This window comes from Phodopus roborovskii, unplaced genomic scaffold (genome assembly GCF_943737965.1).
Source record: "Phodopus roborovskii unplaced genomic scaffold, PHOROB, whole genome shotgun sequence".
NCBI lineage: Eukaryota > Metazoa > Chordata > Mammalia > Rodentia > Cricetidae > Phodopus > Phodopus roborovskii.
The window spans coordinates 14,674,081-14,692,210 of NW_026126636.1; the positions used below are offsets into that span (position 1 = coordinate 14,674,081).

The following is an 18,130-nucleotide window of genomic DNA, read 5'->3' on the forward strand; positions in this document are numbered from 1 at the left end:
GCAAGTGGGGTGGGGGAGGCGCCTCTTCTGAGCTCAAAGCCGGAGCCGAGACACAGGCGAGGGCTGGCGGCGGCCACATCTGCACTGGGGCCGGTGCGCATCTGCACGAGAAAGAGCTGCCGGCCAGGGTCCCCGCCACGCTGCCTGCCGCCCCCACCCCCATCGGCGCGCGCGCGCCCAGCCCCGCTGGCTGGCAGACACGCGCTCGCGCTGCCTCCCTTGGCTGGCCCCCACGCTGCCACCCCCGATTATTCCCCGAGGGTCCCGCATCCGGAAAGTGAGGTGAGCGCATCCGTACCTGGTGAGCAGGGGGAAACTGAGGCACGGGGGAAATGCGGGGGGGGGGGAATAATAGGGAGGCAAGGACAAGTGTATGAATGAATGGATCGATGGGATGGACAGTTGCTGCTCGCTCAGTGGTTCGTACTCGCCCAAGACGCAGAATTCTGCAGCCCCTAAGAGATCAGAGTGTCGAAACTCTACGGGCGGCCCCCCACCCCACCTTCAACCTCCACCGCGTCAAACCCTCACTCAAGATTCGCAGAGTCCTTCCCCAGCCTTGGGAGCCCTTAGAGGCGCCCTGAGTCCGTCCCATTGACAATCAGACTCACCCCACCACCACCGCGGATCCTGGCAGCCCAGCCCCCTCCCAAAAGGCCTGGCACCAGTCACCTAGCCCAGCATACCCTCCCCGGGGACCTGGGAGTCCCAGTCATCCTCCGGAGCCCTTTGGGACACGGGCGTCGGAGCCCCGGCCCCCGCCTTCCGGATCCAGGTGTCCCCTCCGCACACCCAGCCCGAAGCCTGCGTCTCGAGGCCGCGCTCGCGTCGCCATGGCAACGGGAGTCTATTTTGCGCCGGGAACACACAGCTCCCTCCGCAGCGCCCCCCACCCTCCCTGCTCAAGAGTGAGGGGCTCAAAGGACGGACCGGGGGCAATGCCTTGGTGGGGCCCAGACGCTTAGGAGAGACAGAAGCCTGGGGCAAACAGGAGGAGACTGAGCGCCCCTGACAGAGGAACTGGGTGTGGAGACTACAGGAAGGATACAGATCCAGGCGGGGGAGGCTGGGGATGGAGGCCCCAGACAGAGATGCGGGACAGAGCCCCAGACAGACGCAGAGATGCAGAGGGACAGAAGCAAGGACCCGACGGCAGAGTCGGGTTAGAAAGAGAGAGAAAACAGCCGGCTGGGCTGGATGAAGGCAGGGGTCCTGACGGGAAGTGGACGGAGTCCCTAGGCAGGGACCCCAGACATCCCAGACAGAGAAACACTGCCTGTGGTGCTGGGGAGACACCTGCTTTATCCTCTCTCTAGCAAGAATTTGGGGATCTTTCCAGGCAGCCAGGACCCGCTCCTTTTCCCTCCCTCTGCGTCTTCTACAGGTCCTCAGTCTTGCCTGATTTCCGAATTCCTACCTTAGAGTGACTTTCTAATCCCTGACATTCATAGGAACCTCCTCCACTTGCTCTCCAACCCCAGCCTGAGCTGCCCTCCCCCTACAACCTCCGCAGCTGCCACCTGCAGACCCTACTCAGGCCATTTGAGAGGTTCTGGTCCTTGATGGCTGTGCCCTCTCCATCTCCGAGTCTCTCCTCTCTCACTCTCTCTCTCTCTCCCTTCTTTCTCTCTCTCTCACCCACCCACCCACCCCTGCCCAGCCCCGCATCCCGCCCTGCTCAGGGGCCTCTTTTCTTCCCCCCCCCTCTCTCTCTCTCTCTCTCTCTCTCTCTCTCTCCTCCCCATCACTATCCATCCTCCCAGTACCACCCCCTGTGGGTTTCTATCTCTTTCCTGACTGGCTGTCTCTGGCTGTCTTCCTCTTTGCTTCTATGCTCCCCTCTTTCTGGACCCTGCTCCTCTGTTCCTCTCTCTCGGGCACCCTCACCAGCCTCCCCCCACCTGCTGCTGCCCCTGCAAGAATCCTCGAGAGGCACTCTGACCCACCCAGCCCACTTCTGCCATCCTAGCCAAGATTCTCCACCCGCTGCTGGCAGGGATGGGGTAGGACTTGTTGAAGGCTTCCTCTCCTCGGCCTGGCTCCCTTTCTCTGCACCTTGTGTCTCTCAAGTCCTAAGCTGCATTTGAGAACCAAGGAAGGTGCACCAGCAGGAACCGCCAGGGGTTTGGGGCCTCCCTTCCCACCCACCCCCTCTGGCTGTGGAGGAGGACGTTGACTTGTGAGTGAGAACTGGAGGTTGGGGGCGGTCTAGGGCTGGGGGCGGATCAGGGGATGGGGCGGGGATAGAGGCGCTGCAGGAGTTCTCACAGCCAGTTGCAGATTCTGCACAGCTGGGCCAGAGTGTGCTTGCACCTATAAGGCTGCGTGACAGAGCTAGGATGCCTGCCTGTTTGCCCCAGTGCAGGGAGCTGGACTTGGGCCATAGTGTCTCTGGTATGCCTTGACATCTGAGTCTTGGGCACTGTTGGCTAAAGTGTGTTGCAAGTGTTTGCATGTCCGCGTAGAGGGAGGGGCGTGCGTATGTGCACACGCTCACACACACGCTCTGGAAGGAGGTATAAGTGTATCGTCAGGATGACACTGAGTGTCCTTGCTTTCGTCCAGCGCTCAGGTACCACTGTGGTCATCGGTTCAGTGATGAGTCTGAGTAGTGTTGTGTGAGGGGAACTGAGACCCATCCCCCTTGTCTCCAGTGTCTGCTCTGGCTGCTGCATCTGCAGATGGGTGTCCTCTGTCAACTCTCAGCCTTTGAGCAAGGCAGACAGCTGCCTTCCGCCTCATCAGCCCAGATGGCTTTCATTCCTCCAGCCAGATTCCCATTGTACATGACAGTGCTCAAGGAATGAAGGGATCTGTATGGCTGCGTCTCAGAAAGGCTGCTCTCTAGGTGCTCCTCCCCCCCGCCCCCGTGTTGGGATAAAGCCATCTAGATTAGTACCTGGAGACCCAGGTTCACAGCCTAGCCCCAAGTCCGGCCACAGTGGGACTTAGCCAACCCATAGGACCTGTTAGAATTTCGTTCTCATTTGGCAGGTGGGGTGGGAAGGCTGTGAATACCGGCTTCTCATACGCGCTCCAACACTTCCTGAGACATAAATGTTCTCTCGGGCATTCACATGGATCAGAGACTGACTCTGAGTGCTGCAGAGAGGCAGTGAGGATGAGCTCAAATCATCTGCCTTCACGGACAGTCTAGCCTGGGCGTGAAAGGAGCTTGGAAAGGCACCATGTGCATCCTGTGGCAAACGCACAGGAGTTCTGAAAAACAGTGAGGGTGGATTAAGGAAGTTCACAAATGCCCTAGTAAAATAAGAGCAAGTGTTTATTTTGGGAGCATCCACACATGGTCTTCCGCCCTTGAAGGTGCAGGATGCTGTGATCCGGGATGATGATTAGGTCTCAGCCCATCGCCCCAAGAGAAAGCGAGAGCAACCCCAACTCCATAAGGGATTACTTCGGCACACGGAAGCCACGCCCAATGAATCCCCCACTACAAGTCAGCTCAGGCCAGGGAACACCAGCGGGTCTGGGGCTGCTTTGGGACTAGCTGAGGTGCTGAAGGCAAGCTGAGATCAGCTAAGTAAGGCAGCAGCAAGTGCTAAGGGAAAAAAGCAGAGAGTTCTTGGGCACCACGACCCTAGAATGGTCTGGAGAGATTGTTCTCCACCGACGGGTCGCGACCCCTTTGGGTCCACAAGGGTCACTTAAGCCACTGGAAAATACAGATATTTGCATACAATTCTTAACAGTAGCAGAGTTACAGTTTTGGAGTAGCAATGAAAATACTTCTATGGTTGGGGTTACCACAACATGAGGAATTGTATTAAAGGGGTCGCAGCATTAAGAAAAAAAAAAAAAAGTTGAGAACTTCTGGCCTAGAAGAAAAGGAAAGGGCAGGCACTTTAGGTAGATTGAGGCAAGAAGTCAAGACTTGGTCTGAACAGGGCTGTTGATGTCATCTGCCCATTTTTGCTTGCTTACGTGGTTGGTTGGTTGGTGTTTGGTTTTTTGAGACAAGGTTTCTGTGTGGAACAGTCCTGGCTGTCCTGAAACTCATTCTGTAGACCAGGCTGGTCTAGAACTCACAGAGACCCTCCCGCCTCTACCTCCCGAGTCCTGGGATTAAAGATGTGTGCCACCACTGCCCACCTGTTTGTTTATTTTTAAAGACAGGGTCTAACGTACTCATAATTAAGCTTGTTGACTTTGAGTTGTGACCCCTGCCTCTACCTTGCAAGTAAGTACTGGGATGAGAAGCAGGAGTCACCATTGCCTACCTCCATTTTTTAAAGAATTGTGGTAAGACGTGGTTGGATGTGGTGGCAAACACCTTTAATACCAGCACTTGAAGGCAGAAGCAGGCAGATCTCCATAAATTCAAGCCAGCCTGATCTACATAGTGAGTTCCAAGCCAGCCAAGGGTATAGATAGTGAGACACTGTCTCAAAAAGCAAACAAAACAACAAAAACACTCAGGGAAAATGACGGAAACAGATGCAGAGACCCACAGGCAAACACTAGGCAGACCTCCTAGAATCCTGTGGAGGAAAGGTGTCAAGGGGTGGGGGCTGAGGATTATGGGAGCCAGGGGAGTCAAGGACACCATGAGAAAACCCACAAAACCAACTAACCTGCGCTCATATGGGTTCACAGAGACTGAACCTCGGTCCCAGGAGTTTACGTGGACTGACCTAGGCCCTCTGTACATATGTTACAGTTGTGTAACCGGTCTTTTTGTGGGGCTCCTAGCAGTGAGAGTGGGGGTATCTCTGACTCTGTTACCTGCGTTTGGGACCCTTCCTCCTACTGGCTCACCTCATCCAGCCTCTACAGGAGAGGCTGTGCCTATTCTCACTGCAACTTGGCTGGCTGATATCCATGGGAGACCCACCATTTTCTGAAGAGAAACAATGGAGAAGTGAGGGAGGGAGGAAAGGATGGTGGCAGAGGAGGGAGAGAGGGAGGGAGGGAAGGAGGGAAGGAGGGAGGTAGGGGAACTGATCAGACTGGGCAAAAAAAAAAAAGTATTTATTTGTTAAAAATTAGAAAAAATACATAACATTTACATTTAGCCCCTTTAAAATGTACAACTCAGTGATGCCTGGCATATTCCCTCTGTTGTGTGATGATCTCTGCTATCTAGTTCCAGAACACTCTCTTTTATTTTAGTTGTTTGTGTGTGTGTGTGTGCGCACCTGCATGCATTGTGCACCATCGTTGAAGCATGCACAAACGCCATGGTTCACACACAGAAATCAGAGAACAGCTTTTGGGGGTCTGTTTTTCACCTTCTACCATCTGGAAACCAGAGGACCCAATCAAAGTTGTCAAGCTTAGCAGCAAGCACCTTTACCCACCTAGTCATCTTGCCTGCTCTAGCTCCAGAACTTTCTCATCACTCCAAAAGGAAGCCTTCTGTGCACGAAGCCATCCCTCCCATGCCCTTCCTTCCAGCTACAACATATAAGTAATAAATAGGATTTCTATCTGCATGGGTTTAACTATTGTGGGTATTTCATACAAGTGAGCACATATACTGTGTAACATTTTATGTCTTGCTACTTTCGCTTAGCACAACGTCCTCAAGATTCGTCTATGTTGTAGCATTCGTAGTTACCAGAGCTTAAGTGAGAAAGAAGCTTTTATTAGAAAAGGGAGGGAGGGGGGAAGGAAAGAGAAAAGAGGTAAAGGACACAAAGACATAGAGAGAGGACAGAAGAGAAGAGGGAGACAGGGAAAGTCTTGTGTGCCCCAGAGGAACCGCGGGGAACAGAGCAGGAAAGAGGAACCAGAAAAAAAAAATGGAAAAGAGATCATGAGTGGGAGTGGGGGGTCTTCCTTTTAAAGGGTCCTTTGCACCTGGGCTGACCAGGGTACTGCCTGAGTGCATTCTGTCAGGTGACAGGGACAGGCCAGCATAATGCCTAAATCCTTATACTATAGACTTTCATGCGTGCATTTTGTATGCTCATACGTACTTAGTCCTTTGGGGGTAAACACAGGAAATGGAACTGCTGGTTCCTATGGTAACTTACAATTTATTTGTGCGTGGTATATGGGATGAAGCCCTCAACCTCCAGCAGGCTATGCAAATGCACTACCCCTGAGCTATATGCCCCGCTCTCTCTTGGACTCAGGGTTGGCCTTGAACTCACTATGTACCTGGGCATGTCTTGAACGTGCAAGCTTCCTGCCTCAGCATCCCAGGCAGACTGGATGGCCACCATGTATGACTGGTTAAGTTTTTTATTCACCACCAAACTCTTCAACCGTGAGAGCCATGCCATTTCTAAAGGCCCCTTTAAACACCCAATGTGAGAGCTCCCAGTAAGCAGTGAAATGTTGTAGGCTAGGGTTCAGGGGAGAAGTCTAACCTAAGGCTAAAAGGTAAAGTTGAAGGCTAGGTGTGGACATGCACTCAGGGATTAGAGGCAGGAGGATTGAAATTTCAATGTCAGCCTTCATTACATAGTGAGTTTGAGTCCAGCAAGGGCTCCATGAACTTTATTATAATAAAACCAAGCAAAAAGTAAAGAAGAAGGGAGAACAGGAAGGCAGGGGGTGGGTGGAAGGTGTGGAGGGGGAGGGAGAAAGGAGGAAGGGATGGGTGGAGAGAGAGAGAGAGAGAGAGAGAGAGAGAATGCACTCATGCACCTGTAATCCCAACACTTGGGAAGCGGTGGCAGGAGAATCATTCACTGGTTTAAAGCTAGCCTGGGCTACACAGTGAGTTACAGGACAGCCTGAATTAGAGTGAGACTCTGTGTGTGTCTGTGGCGGGGGGGGGGGGGGGGGGGGGATTGAATGCCAAGCAGTAGTGGTGCACATCTTTAATCCCAACTCTCCGGAGACAGAGGCAGGTGGATCTCTGAGTTTGAGCACAGCCTGCGCCACAGAGTGAGTTCTGGGACAGCCAGAGCTACACAGAGGAACCTTGGACAGCAAACAAAGAAAAAAGTTGAGATCCCACGTGATAAGACTTGAAGCTAAATGTTGGGGAAACCCAGTACCCAAAAACCATCTCCCATTCTAGCTTTCCAGCACTTTGGTTGACAGTAGCCACACACACACACACACACACACACACACACACACACACACACGACAGAACAAAGTATAAAATCACCTAGTGGTTTTCACTTAAATACTTCCCCACCCCCTTCCTTCCTCTTCTGCGGTTTCAGCTCCCTACTGCTTCCCGATGTTTCTCCTCAGTAGTCTGTCTAGCACCTCCCTCTTCTCTCGAGAGGGTTGGAACCTTAGACCCACAGGGACCTGTGGGCTTGCTTTCTTCATTCCAGATCGCATTCTTAATGCTCCCCACAGCTCAGGGAGGGTGGTCAGGACCCTCAGGCATGCCCCCAAGGATTGTCTCCAGAAGGAGCCCCTGTCCCCCCCCCCCGCACTGGGCACAGCCTCTGCTCAAGGTGGCATTCGAGAGTAGGGAGAGACGCTGAGGAGAACCCCCAGAGCCTGCTGCCTGCAGCCCCAGCTCTGAGCTGCTTATCCTGCTTACTGGTGGGGCTCTGCCAAACTGTCTCTACACCCCCGTATCTTCTCCTGCCCACCCTGGCCTCTTCCTGACCAGCCTGGACCGTTGCCGTGGAGACAGCTAGAAGATCTGCCCTTCTGACCCACCTCCCCAATCCCATTTCTGTTCTCATCACCCCCACATCAAATGTTTCTTCTAAAACTGTGAACAGCAGTGACACTTTTGTATAGGAAATCATGTGCGTGCACATGCGTGCAAGTGTGCCTCGTGCGTGTGTGTGTGTGTGTGTGTGTGTGTGTGTGTGTGTGTGTGTATTGTATGAAAGAGGTAGGACACGCTTGGAAAATTGAGAACCAAATAGCATAAGCCAGTAGTTCTTAACTATACTGTGTCCCCATCACCAAGACAACTTTCCTTTGTCGGTTTGTTTGCTGGTCTCCCCATATCTTTGGCTGGCCCAGAACTTAACTATACAGCTCAGGTTGGCCTCAAACCTCAGTCCTCCTGCCTCCCTCCTCCAGAGTGCTGGGATTACAGGCATGTGTCACCATGTGTCACCAGGAGGCATCTTAGGTTGTCACACACACCTGCATGCCTGTCAGCTGTTCTACGGGTTCATAGGACAAGAATGTTTGACGGCTTCCATATCAGTGTCAGTGTCCCTGCACCTGTGGCAAGAGTAAAGCTTAGCTGGTAGCTCACCTGACTAATTTTCATACTCTCTCTCTCGCTCTCCCTCCCTCCCTCCACTACCCTGCTGCCCCGCACCCTCTGTCCCTCCTTCCCTCCCTCCTCTTTCCCTCCCTTCTTCCTTTCCCTCCTTCCTGGGCTCCGCGGGTCCCTGCCTGCGGCTCACCCCCCCCACACACACACACACACACTTCTTCTTCAACTCCCCCCTCTGCCTTCACACCTTCCTTCCCGGTCAAGTCCTCCCTTCTTTATAACTTCTGCACGCCCCTCCTCTGTCCCCGCCGACCTTTCTTTTCTCCCGCTGCGCCCCCCTCCCCGCCCCCGTTGCTCCCTTTGCCTTCCCCCTCCCACCCCTGCAGTTCGGCTCCGGGATCCGCAGCCTGGCGTCCCGGTGCGCACCATGCGGGCCCTGCTGCTGCTCGGGACCGTCGCGCTGCTGGCCTCCGCCGCGGGCCCAGCCAGGGCGCGCCCATCCAACGACACGAGCGCAGTGGCCCCGGGTCCGCTGCCCGCGCTCCTCGCGCACCTGCGGCGCCTAACCGGGGCTCTGGCGGGCGGCGGGAGCGCGGCGGGCCCCGCGGCCAACGCCACCAAGACCAACCCGGCGGGTGGCGCGGGCGCAGCGGCACGGGCTCCCCCTCCGGCCGAGCTCTGCCACGGCTACTACGATGTCATGGGTCAGTACGACGCCACCTTCAACTGCAGCACCGGCTCCTACCGCTTCTGCTGCGGCACCTGCCACTACCGCTTTTGCTGCGAGCACCGCCACATGCGCCTGGCTCAGGCCTCCTGCTCCAACTACGACACGCCACGCTGGGCCACCACGCCACCGCCTCTAGCCGGAGGCGCCGGGGGCGCCGGGGGTGCGGGAGGGGGTCCGGGGCCGGGCCAGGCAGGGTGGCTGGAAGGGGGCCGGGCCGGGGGCGCTGGTGGACGTGGAGGCGAGGGTCCCGGGGGCAGCACAGCCTACGTGGTGTGCGGAGTCATCAGCTTCGCCCTGGCGGTGGGCGTCGGTGCCAAAGTGGCCTTCAGCAAGGCGTCGCGTGCGCCCAGAGCGCACCGGGAGATCAACGTGCCCAGGTAGGTGTGCGGCGGGACTGGAGGGACAGGGGGGAAGCTGGGGCTCTGAGAGGCCAAGCAATCTGATGGAGGCGGTGCCTCGATGCTGGGTGGTGAAGCAACTGGTTAATGGGCAGGGCTTATGCGGTGAGAGGTTCAGGAACCTGCCCTGGGGGCGTGGCCTAGGAATATGGGCGGCTTTGTGGGGCGGGGCCTGCTCAGTGGAAGGCGGGACCTGTTGGGGCGTGACTACACGGATAGGTGGGGTCCAAGTTAGAGGTGGGAAATAACTGGGGACTGAGAACAGAATCAATGGAAGGACCTAGCTCTGGAGAAGAATTGGGTTAGGAGAGTTCATTCCTTCAATCGGTATTTCTTGAAAAACTTTGTGGGTCAGGAGCTGAGGAACACAAGCCCTGCCCTTCTGGATAAGCCTGCGTCCCAAGCCCAAGAATTCTGCTTGTGATCTATGTGATTAGAGGCCTCTGTGCCTCGGGTTCCTCGCATAGACAACAGGACTGAGGACAGACCTCCGTCTATTCGGATTCTAAAGATTAACTGAGCTGATTCACGTAGAGTCCTAGCTGAGTAAGTGCTTTGTGGTAGAAGCCAGACATTAGTGGTGCACGCCTTTAATCCCAGCACTCAGGAGGCAGAGGCAGGCCTCTGTGAGTTTGAGGCCAGCCTGGTCTACAGAGTGAACTTCAAGACAGTCAAGGCTACAGGGCAAAAAAAAAAAAAAAAAAAAAGGACAAAAAATTTCAAAAAAAAAAAAAAAAAAGTGTGGTAGACCCAGCAAGCATATATGCAACATAACTCTAAATATTGGCAACTTCTGCTAAAAAAAAAAATTGTAAAGCATTAAGGGAAGGAGTAGCGTTGATTTGGGGGAGGGATGGGTTTAGTTGAAGATGAGAAAGAGTCTGTCTGAGCTGGAATACTGGCAGCTACTGTGTGAAGGTCATTCCAGGCAGAGGGAGCAGGCACATTCCGGAAGTGTCCTGTGTGTACATGGTGTCTGAGGAGGGAGCAGGCAGGGGCTGTTTCTTCTGTGTGCTATGAAGAGCCACTAGAGGTAGACAGAGCCCATTCCAACACCCTGAGGCTGTGTGTGTGTGTGTGTGTGTGTGTGTGTGTGTGTGTGTGTGTGTGAAAGAGAGAGAGAGAGAACAGACCAGGAGAAAGTGACTTCCAGGCTGATGGACAATGTATTGTGGAAGTCTACTTTGGAGGACTGCAGAGAGTTCCACAAGGTTTGAGATCCGCCTATGTGAACTAGTAGGGTATCTTTTATTGCAACCAGGAATGGTGCCCAGTGAACAGTAATGGTCTCAGTTCATGACGGGGCAAGGCCACACAGGAAGATATGGACGGGCCCCGGAAGGAGTTCTTGAAAGAATACGTCAGGCAGGAAATGCAGCTGAGAACAGCTGACATTAGAAGGTGCCTAGCCAAAGATAAACAAAACAAAAACCATGTAGTACTTTAAGAAAAGTGGTGCCCGAGAGAAAGATGCCATGCAAGAGGGTTCAAGCAGGGTTTTAATTAGGGAAAAATCATAAACAAGAGAAAGGAAAGAAGGGAGACCCACCTCCAAAGACAGGAGCAGCAGGAGAGGGAGGAAGGAAAGAGGGGGAGAGGAGAACAGACAGAGAGAGGGAGTGAGAGAGGGAAGGAAGGGAGGTGGGCAGGGCCCTTTTAAAAGGGAACAGAGTGAATGTGCACAGGAGGTGCTCCTAGTGGCTGTAGCTGAGGGCGTATCCTGTCAGAACCCCAAGTTCAGGCCAGTACAGATGCCTGAATACTAACAACCTCTGCATTGCAGACTCCATAAAGAACAGCATTGGAAACCAGCCAGGCAGCGGTGGCGCCCGCCTTTGATCCCAGCATTGACTGGGGAGACAGAGGCAGGTGGATCTCTATGAGTTTGAGTCAAGCCTGGTCTACAGAGCGAGTTCCAGGACAGCTAGGGCTGTTACACAGAAGAAACTCTGTCTTGAAATACACACACACACACACACACACAGAGAGAGAGAGAGAGAGAGAGAGAGAGAGAGAGAGAGAGAGAGAGAGAGCATAGGTTGGGGAAGAAGCCTGGGTCTTTCCTCATCTCCCCCCCCCCTCAGTCCCTGACTACCCATCCATGTGCCTACCATTTTCAGAGCTCTGGTAGACATTCTGAGGCATCAAGCAGGACCTACAACCCGCCCAGACAGGGCTCGAAGCAGTTCTCTGACCCCAGGGCTAGGAGGCCCAGAGAGTGCACCCCCCAGGACACCCAAGAACCTTTACAACACCATGAAGCCCTCCAACCTCGGTGAGTGCCGGCGACAGATGCAGCCTCTTTTGGGGCTCTGTGCTCCTCCGTGTGAGTTTCGATTCCCTGGCCCCACTCCAGCCTCCATCCATCAGCCTTGAAACTTTCCTTTCTCCCTTCACCACCCATTCTGCTCATCCTGAGAGAAAGTTCCAGAGGCCACATGGGACAAGAAAAAAATTCTGCCCTTGTCTGAGGCTGGAAATGGGGGAGGGTGGCGAGGCGGTGGCGGTGTGGGCTTTTTCCCAGGGAGAGGAGTAACTTGTGCTGCAGGAACTCTGGGTGGCTGGAGCAGAGCTAAGGTCTGAGACCACAGACATCATGTATTCTAGACTTCTTTGGTGCCAGGCTGAGCCTCGGCACTGTGCTCTGAAATCAGTGAGAAACCACTGAGGTGTTTTGAGTGGGGAGCAACACAGATAGTTGTTGTAGCACACACAGCTGTAGCATCAGAATTCTGAGTGGAGGATCAAGAGCTGGAGGCACGCCTGGGTTAAATAGCAAGACCCTGCCTCAGAAAACCAAGGGGTAGGGATGCAGCTCAGGGGTAGAATGGACCGATAAGGATCTGGAGATGGAACCCATGGGTAGACCACTTGTCTAGCATCCAACAGGGGGGGATTGGGGGTGTTGTTCAGTGGTAGGGTGTTTACCTAGCATGCGTAGGGCTCTGGCTTCCATCCCCAGCCTGGAAAAACATTCAAAGGAAGTCAGGCTTGGTGGCTCATGCCTTTGATCTCAGCACTCAGGTGGCAGAAGAAGGAGGAGCTCTGTAAGTTCAAGGCCAGCCAGAGTGAGACTGACTGACTGTATGTATGTATGTATGTATGTTCTGGAATCTGTAACCCATGTTAAGGGAAGAGATGAGATGAAAGAGGGTCTGGAAACTAGAGTTATAGCCCATGTCAGGGGTGAAGGGAGGAGATGTTTTGGGGTTTTTTTTGTTTTATTTTGTTTTGTTTGATTTTAGAGACATGGTCTCTCTGTGTAGCCTTGGCTGACCTGGAATTTTCTCTGTAGACCAGGCTGGCCTCTAACTCAGAGATCTTCCTGCCTCTGCCTCCCACGTGCTGGGATCAAAGGCATGTGCCACCACTGTCCTGGCGGGATGAGATGATTTTCAATAGTAATAATGAAGAGACATTTTTTGTTTTTGTTTTCAGATAAAGTTTCATATAGTCCAGGCAGGGCTCAAACTCCCTATATAGATGAGTGTGTGTGTGTGTGTGTGTGTGTGTGGCTTTTTTGTTTTATTTGTTTTTCGAGATCGGGTTTCTCTGTGGCTTTGGAGGCTATCCTGGAACTCGTTCTGTAGACCAGGCCGACCTCGAACTCACAGAGATTCGCTTGCCTCTGTCCTGAGTGCTGGGATTAAAGGATTGTGCCACTCCCACCACACAGCCCCCAACCCCCAGCATGAATCTGAACTTGAACTCTGATCCTCCCCAAGTCTTTGGAGTGCTGGGATTAGAGGCTTGTGTCAGAGCATCAGGCTGTTTGGTTTTTTTGTTTGTTTGTTTGTTTGTTTTTTGTTTTTCCTAACACTGTGCTGTAGGCTGCCTGGAACACCTGTAGCCTGGGCTGGCCTGGAATTCACGGCAGCTCTTCTGCCTCAGCCTCCTGTTTGTTGGGGATGCAGTCATGAGCCATTCAGTGAAGCCTCAAGCTAGCTCTTGAGGGAGGTTTCATTATCCAGGCAAAGAGGGGGAGGCAGAGATCCAAGGCATTGAGACCAGAGTTACAGAATGTGCAAACGTCCTGTGGCGCGCCTCAGATGCCACACCCATGGTCCACTCTCCCTGTGGGGCGTGGCGAACCATGGAAGGCATCAGAGTGCCAGAGGGGCAGCCGCTGTGGGTCTTCCGGCCTTCACGTGGACTGGGAAGAGGGCAAACAGGCATATCTGATGATTCAGAGAGAGGGTGTCTGTCAAGGCAGAGATGTGGAGTCAGGAGGGACCACTAGGCCTGGATGGTGAGAGGGAAAGAGGTGGTATGGAGTTCTGGCCTGGTATTGGGATGAATATGGAAGGCAGCCCATGACCCTGCCCCTGCATCCGTTGTTTCCTCAATGGGACAACTGGTCAACCTGTGGGACTCTAATGGGGGGGGAGGGGGACTGTACTGAACTGGGAGCCAAAAGTGACACACTTCCGGGCAGGATTGCCAGCTGGGATGGCGATGACAGTGACGTCACCTCCCTTCTCGGTCCCTCAGATAACCTGCACTACAACGTCAACAGCCCCAAGCACCGCGCTGCCACACTGGGTACGCAGAGGGCCGAGGCGCCCTGGGAGTCGGGGTCCTTCAAGCCCTCACTGTGGGCAGCCCCAGCCTGGTGCTGGGTGGAGCCCCAGTAAGCGCCCCCCGTGAGCCGGTGCTCACGTGGGGGCTGGCCACCAAGGCAGCCGCAGTATCCTTGAGAGGACACCCGAAGTGGTGATCTCCTTCCAGTCGAGTTTTGGGAAGATGCCTGGAATGCATCCCCAGCTGGGGCCAGGAATCACTGGGTGCTGACAAATGCCAGCGGTCCCCAATCTGGAATGTGATTTCATCCTCAACCACAACCCTGTCCACTATGGTGGGAAAGGAGGGGCTCCTAAACGTTGGAGCTTTTGCTGGCTAGAGAATCCCAGATCTCTGACCTCCCAAGACCTAGACCTCTGAAGGAGGAAGGTGGGAGACTGAAATCTCAGGTCCAAGGGGAGAAGATGAAAGCATGGACCCCCGGGGCCTGAGAAAAGACGCTGGGATTTGAAATCCCAGATCTAAGGGAGGAGGGTTAGAATACACACTCGGGTCTGAATGAAGAAGAGGGCGGGACCCCAGACTCCTGGATCTAAGGGAGGAGGGCAAAGATCTGCTGGACCCTAGGTCTCGGGGAGGAGGGGTAAGACCTGGATTCCTCTGCCTGAGATTGGGGGTTGGATGGAATCTGGACCTTTGAGCTTGAGGGAGGAGTACTAGCATCTGGATTTCTTGGTCTGAGGGAGGAGGGCTGGGCTGTGGGTCCCTGGGTCCGAAGGAGGAGGGCTGGGCCTGGAACCTTAAGTCCTAGGGAAGAGGGCTGGGATTTGGGAACCTGGGTCCAAGGGAGGAGGGCTGGGCTCTGGGAATCTGGGTCTGAGGGAGGAGGGCTGGGCTCTGGGTCTGAGGGAGGAGGGCTGGGATCTGGGAACCTGAGTCCAAGGGAGGAGGGCTGAGCTCCAGGAACCTGGGTCTGAGGGAGGAGGGCTGGACTCTGGGAATCTGGGTCCGAGGGAGGAGGGCTGCACTAACCGGGTCTTCCCCCTACCACAGACTGGCGAGCCATGCCACCACCCAGCCCCAACCTACACTACTCCACACTGTCCTGCTCGCGATCCTTCCACAACCTCTCTCATCTTCCCCCATCCTATGAGGCTGCTGTGAAATCGGAACTAAATCGCTACTCCTCTCTCAAGAGATTGGGTGAGCCTGAGAAAGGGGAACTCAGCCAATGGCCTGGGGTGGGGGGCGGACAGCAGTCAGCAGTCAGGGTGGTGCGGAACTCCAAAGGTTCCAATCTTCCTACAGGCTTTTTTTGTTTGTTTTTTCCTAGCTGGTTCTACATTACCTGGAATATTTTGGGTTGGGCTTTTGTTTATTTGTATTTCATTTGCTGTTCTGAGACTGTCTCACTTTGTAACCCACTTTGTCCTGGAACTCAGGATGTAACACAGACTGACCTCAAACCGGTGGTGACCTGCCTATTTCAGCTTCCCTAGCGTTGGGAAGGCAGGTGTGAAGCATCACACCCTGCTGGGCATGGTGACTCTTACTGACCAAACATTAAGACCTCCTGGGTGCGGCCTGAGTGGAACTCGGATGAGGAGGCAGCATAGGAGGAGGAGGAGGAAGGCTCTGGGTTGCCAAGGGGTCTTCTTTCTCTCTTCTCCTCCAGCTGAGAAAGATCTGGACGAAGCCTACCTGAAACGCAGACATCTGGAGATGCCCCGCGGGACACTGCCCTTGCATGCACTACGGCGGCCTGGCACTGGAGGTGGCTACCGCATGGATGGCTGGGGTGGTCCTGAGGAGCTGGGCCTGGCACCGGCACCCAACCCCCGGCGGGTTATGTCGCAGGAGCACCTGCTGGGTGACGGCCGTTCCCGCTATGAGTTCACACTGCCCCGGGCCCGCCTGGTGTCTCAGGAACACCTGCTGCTGTCCTCACCAGAGGCCCTTCGCCAGAGTCGAGAGCATCTGCTGTCCCCACCGCGAAGTCCCGCACTGCCCCCAGATCCTACCACCCGGGCCAGCCTGGCCGCCTCACACTCCAACCTGCTGCTGGGGCCTGGGGGGCCCCCCACACCCCTGCATGGGTTGCCTCCGTCAGGCCTGCATGCTCACCACCACCATGCCCTCCATGGCTCTCCTCAGCCAGCCTGGATGTCTGATGCAGGAGGGGGCGGGGGCACACTGGCCCGCAGGCCGCCTTTCCAGCGCCAGGGCACCCTGGAGCAGCTCCAGTTCATTCCAGGACACCACCTGCCACAGCACCTGCGCACTGCCAGCAAGAACGAAGTGACGGTCTGAGGCCAGGATGGAGCGCTGGGGGCTGTGGCTTCTGCGGTGGCCCCCTCCTCCCAGCCCAGATCTCCATCGCAGGGTTATCATACACACCGAGGGTCTGAGACCAGATGGGCCCTTGGATCGGAGACCACGCCTCCTTTTGGGATGTCACAGTAGATGAGATCTCTCTTTCTACTTTGTCACTGTTCGAACCAAGGCCCCCTTCCCATGATGTCATCACAGAGGAAGAGGCCCGCACATGGGGTCACCACTGGCAAATATGTCTGTGTTCTATGATGTCGTCGCAGGAACTAAATCTTCTTCCGATGAGGTCACCACAGAGGAAGAGGCCTGCCCATGAGGTCATCACTAGAGGCTGTGTCTATTTTGCATGACATCACCACAGAGACTTCCTTTCCTGTGATGTCACCACAGACAATGCCTTGTCCCATGCCATCATCCCTAGAAGCAAAGACTTCTTCCTGCGATGTCACCAGAGACAGGGTCTCACGCTTCCCGAGACTCCTTTGATACCATCCTGAGCACCAAGGCCTCGTGAAACTGTCATCACAGGAAAAAAAACATTCCTCTGCCATGGAGAAGACACCTCCACCCCATAATGCCATGACTACAGACGAAGCCATTTTCCTGGGACACATTGCAGGAGACCATGCCCAGCCATCGGTGTCCTCGATAAAGATTTCGGCCTCCTTCCCAGTGTCGTCACAGGATTTTGCCTCCCTCCTGTGATGCCATCACCAGAGTCGGTGCCTTGCCCGATGGCGCCATCACAGGATCTGTGCCTCTTTATGTGACGTCGGTACCAGAAACGGCCACCTGTTCCGGCCGGGGACCTCCACAGGACGAGGCCCTTCTGTGGTGTGACCACCAGTTACCACCCACTTGGAAATGACACCAGGAGACACCTTTACTGCCGTGCCATGACGTGAGAAAGTCGGGCATGTCCAGCCCAAGACCACTGGGGAAGATGTCAGAGGAAGCAGCTTTTCCCGGGGTGTAACATGAGGGCGTGGGCACTGGGGATGTCTGTAGGAGGCTGGCGATGATGCCCTCCATTGCTTGGACATCTTCACCAAGGGTCCCCTTCTCAGAGGCAGTCCCCTCTCTAGATGACTACCGGTAGTGATTACGTCATCGGAGTCTTTGTCTTGCTTCCCTATAACTCAGCCCCACGGCTTCTTCCCATGACCCCAGGGACATGGCCAACAGGACGTCTACCAGCACCTCTAAAGGAAGGTCGGGCCCGTGCGGTGAGTCCTTGGGGATGAGCACCCATGGATGAGCTTCGGCCACTTTGATCCATGAGGCTTCTAAAATCCTGGGACTCACAGGTGGGCCAAAGGCTGACATCACTTTCTTTCTGCCATATTTAAAGACATCAGCTCTATTGACAGAGCTCCCATCTCCTGTCGGAGGTGGAGGGGTGAGGTGTATGTGTTGCTGATTTTTGCCAACGACATCACCAGTGCTACCCAGTGTCCCCCTTTCATGGCATAGCTAGCAGTTGGGGTCCAGTGTTAACCGTGTCATTTCCCAGGATTCCATAAGGCTCACCTCAACTAGCAGAGCATCACCTACCGGGAATTATCACCAATAATGGTGTCACACCATTGTCTCCCAAGATTCCGCCCAACCATGGTGTCATCATCTCCCAGGGTCCACATAACATGTTGTCATCACCATTTCCCATAATCCACCACGACATGCAGGTACGATGTGCCAGGACCCACCACAAACATGTTCTCATCGCCTCCCATAATCTGTCGTCACAACAAGCTCACTTCACCATCTCCCAGGATCTATGCCCGCCACGCTGTCTTCCCCATCTCCCAGCAATCACCACAGCCACAACGTCTCCACCACCTTCCAGGACCCATCAGAGGCACGCTGTCCTCATCCCTCAGGAGCCACCACAACCACAGTGCTCTTGTCTCCCCTGATTGTGCCAAGGCCAATGACGTCCTCACCTTCCAATGTCCATTATGCCTCGTGGTGGCGCTCTCTAAGAGGACTTGGTTGGACAGGGTAGTGCTGGTGTTTCTCAGAATTCCTTAG

General features: G+C 54.7%; 2 protein-coding genes across 4 annotated transcripts; one reads left to right on the plus strand and one right to left on the minus strand.

Moving 5' to 3' along the window:
* Positions 1-33: 33 nt before the first annotated feature.
* On the minus strand, positions 34-1,964 carry LOC127238501 (uncharacterized). The gene is made up of 3 exons (XM_051207117.1): positions 1,902-1,964; positions 687-978; positions 34-455 (listed from the first exon to the last, which is right to left on the minus strand). Exons 1-3 carry the CDS (start codon positions 1,962-1,964, stop codon positions 34-36), a joined length of 777 nt encoding a protein of 258 aa, XP_051063074.1.
* Positions 121-16,316, plus strand: Shisa7 (shisa family member 7). 3 transcript variants are annotated; one of them, XM_051207215.1, is made up of 6 exons: positions 121-282; positions 8,506-9,226; positions 11,368-11,522; positions 13,739-13,789; positions 14,822-14,971; positions 15,444-16,316. In XM_051207215.1, the coding sequence occupies exons 2-6, from the start codon at positions 8,547-8,549 to the stop codon at positions 16,076-16,078; spliced, it is 1,671 nt and encodes a 556-aa protein (XP_051063172.1). In that variant the 5' UTR covers positions 121-282; positions 8,506-8,546; the 3' UTR covers positions 16,079-16,316. The 3 variants fall into 3 exon arrangements, with proteins under 3 accessions (XP_051063172.1, XP_051063174.1, XP_051063173.1); XM_051207216.1 differs by lacking the exon at positions 121-282 and adding an exon at positions 2,030-2,179; XM_051207217.1 differs by lacking the exon at positions 13,739-13,789.
* Positions 16,317-18,130: the final 1,814 nt, after the last annotated feature.

Coding starts and splice junctions, on each gene's coding strand:
- LOC127238501 (XM_051207117.1), bottom strand. CDS start 1,964: ATGGCAGAAGTGGGCTGGGTGGGTCAGAGTGCCTCTCGAGGATTCTTG. Junction 979..1,901: donor TCTTGCAGGGGCAGCAGCAG/GTGGGGGGAGGC, acceptor TGTTTGCCCCAG/GCTTCTGTCTCTCCTAAGCG. Junction 456..686: donor CTCCCAGGTCCCCGGGGAGG/GTATGCTGGGCT, acceptor CTGATCTCTTAG/GGGCTGCAGAATTCTGCGTC.
- Shisa7 (XM_051207215.1), top strand. CDS start 8,547: ATGCGGGCCCTGCTGCTGCTCGGGACCGTCGCGCTGCTGGCCTCCGCC. Junction 9,227..11,367: donor CGGGAGATCAACGTGCCCAG/GTAGGTGTGCGG, acceptor TACCATTTTCAG/AGCTCTGGTAGACATTCTGA. Junction 11,523..13,738: donor CATGAAGCCCTCCAACCTCG/GTGAGTGCCGGC, acceptor TCGGTCCCTCAG/ATAACCTGCACTACAACGTC.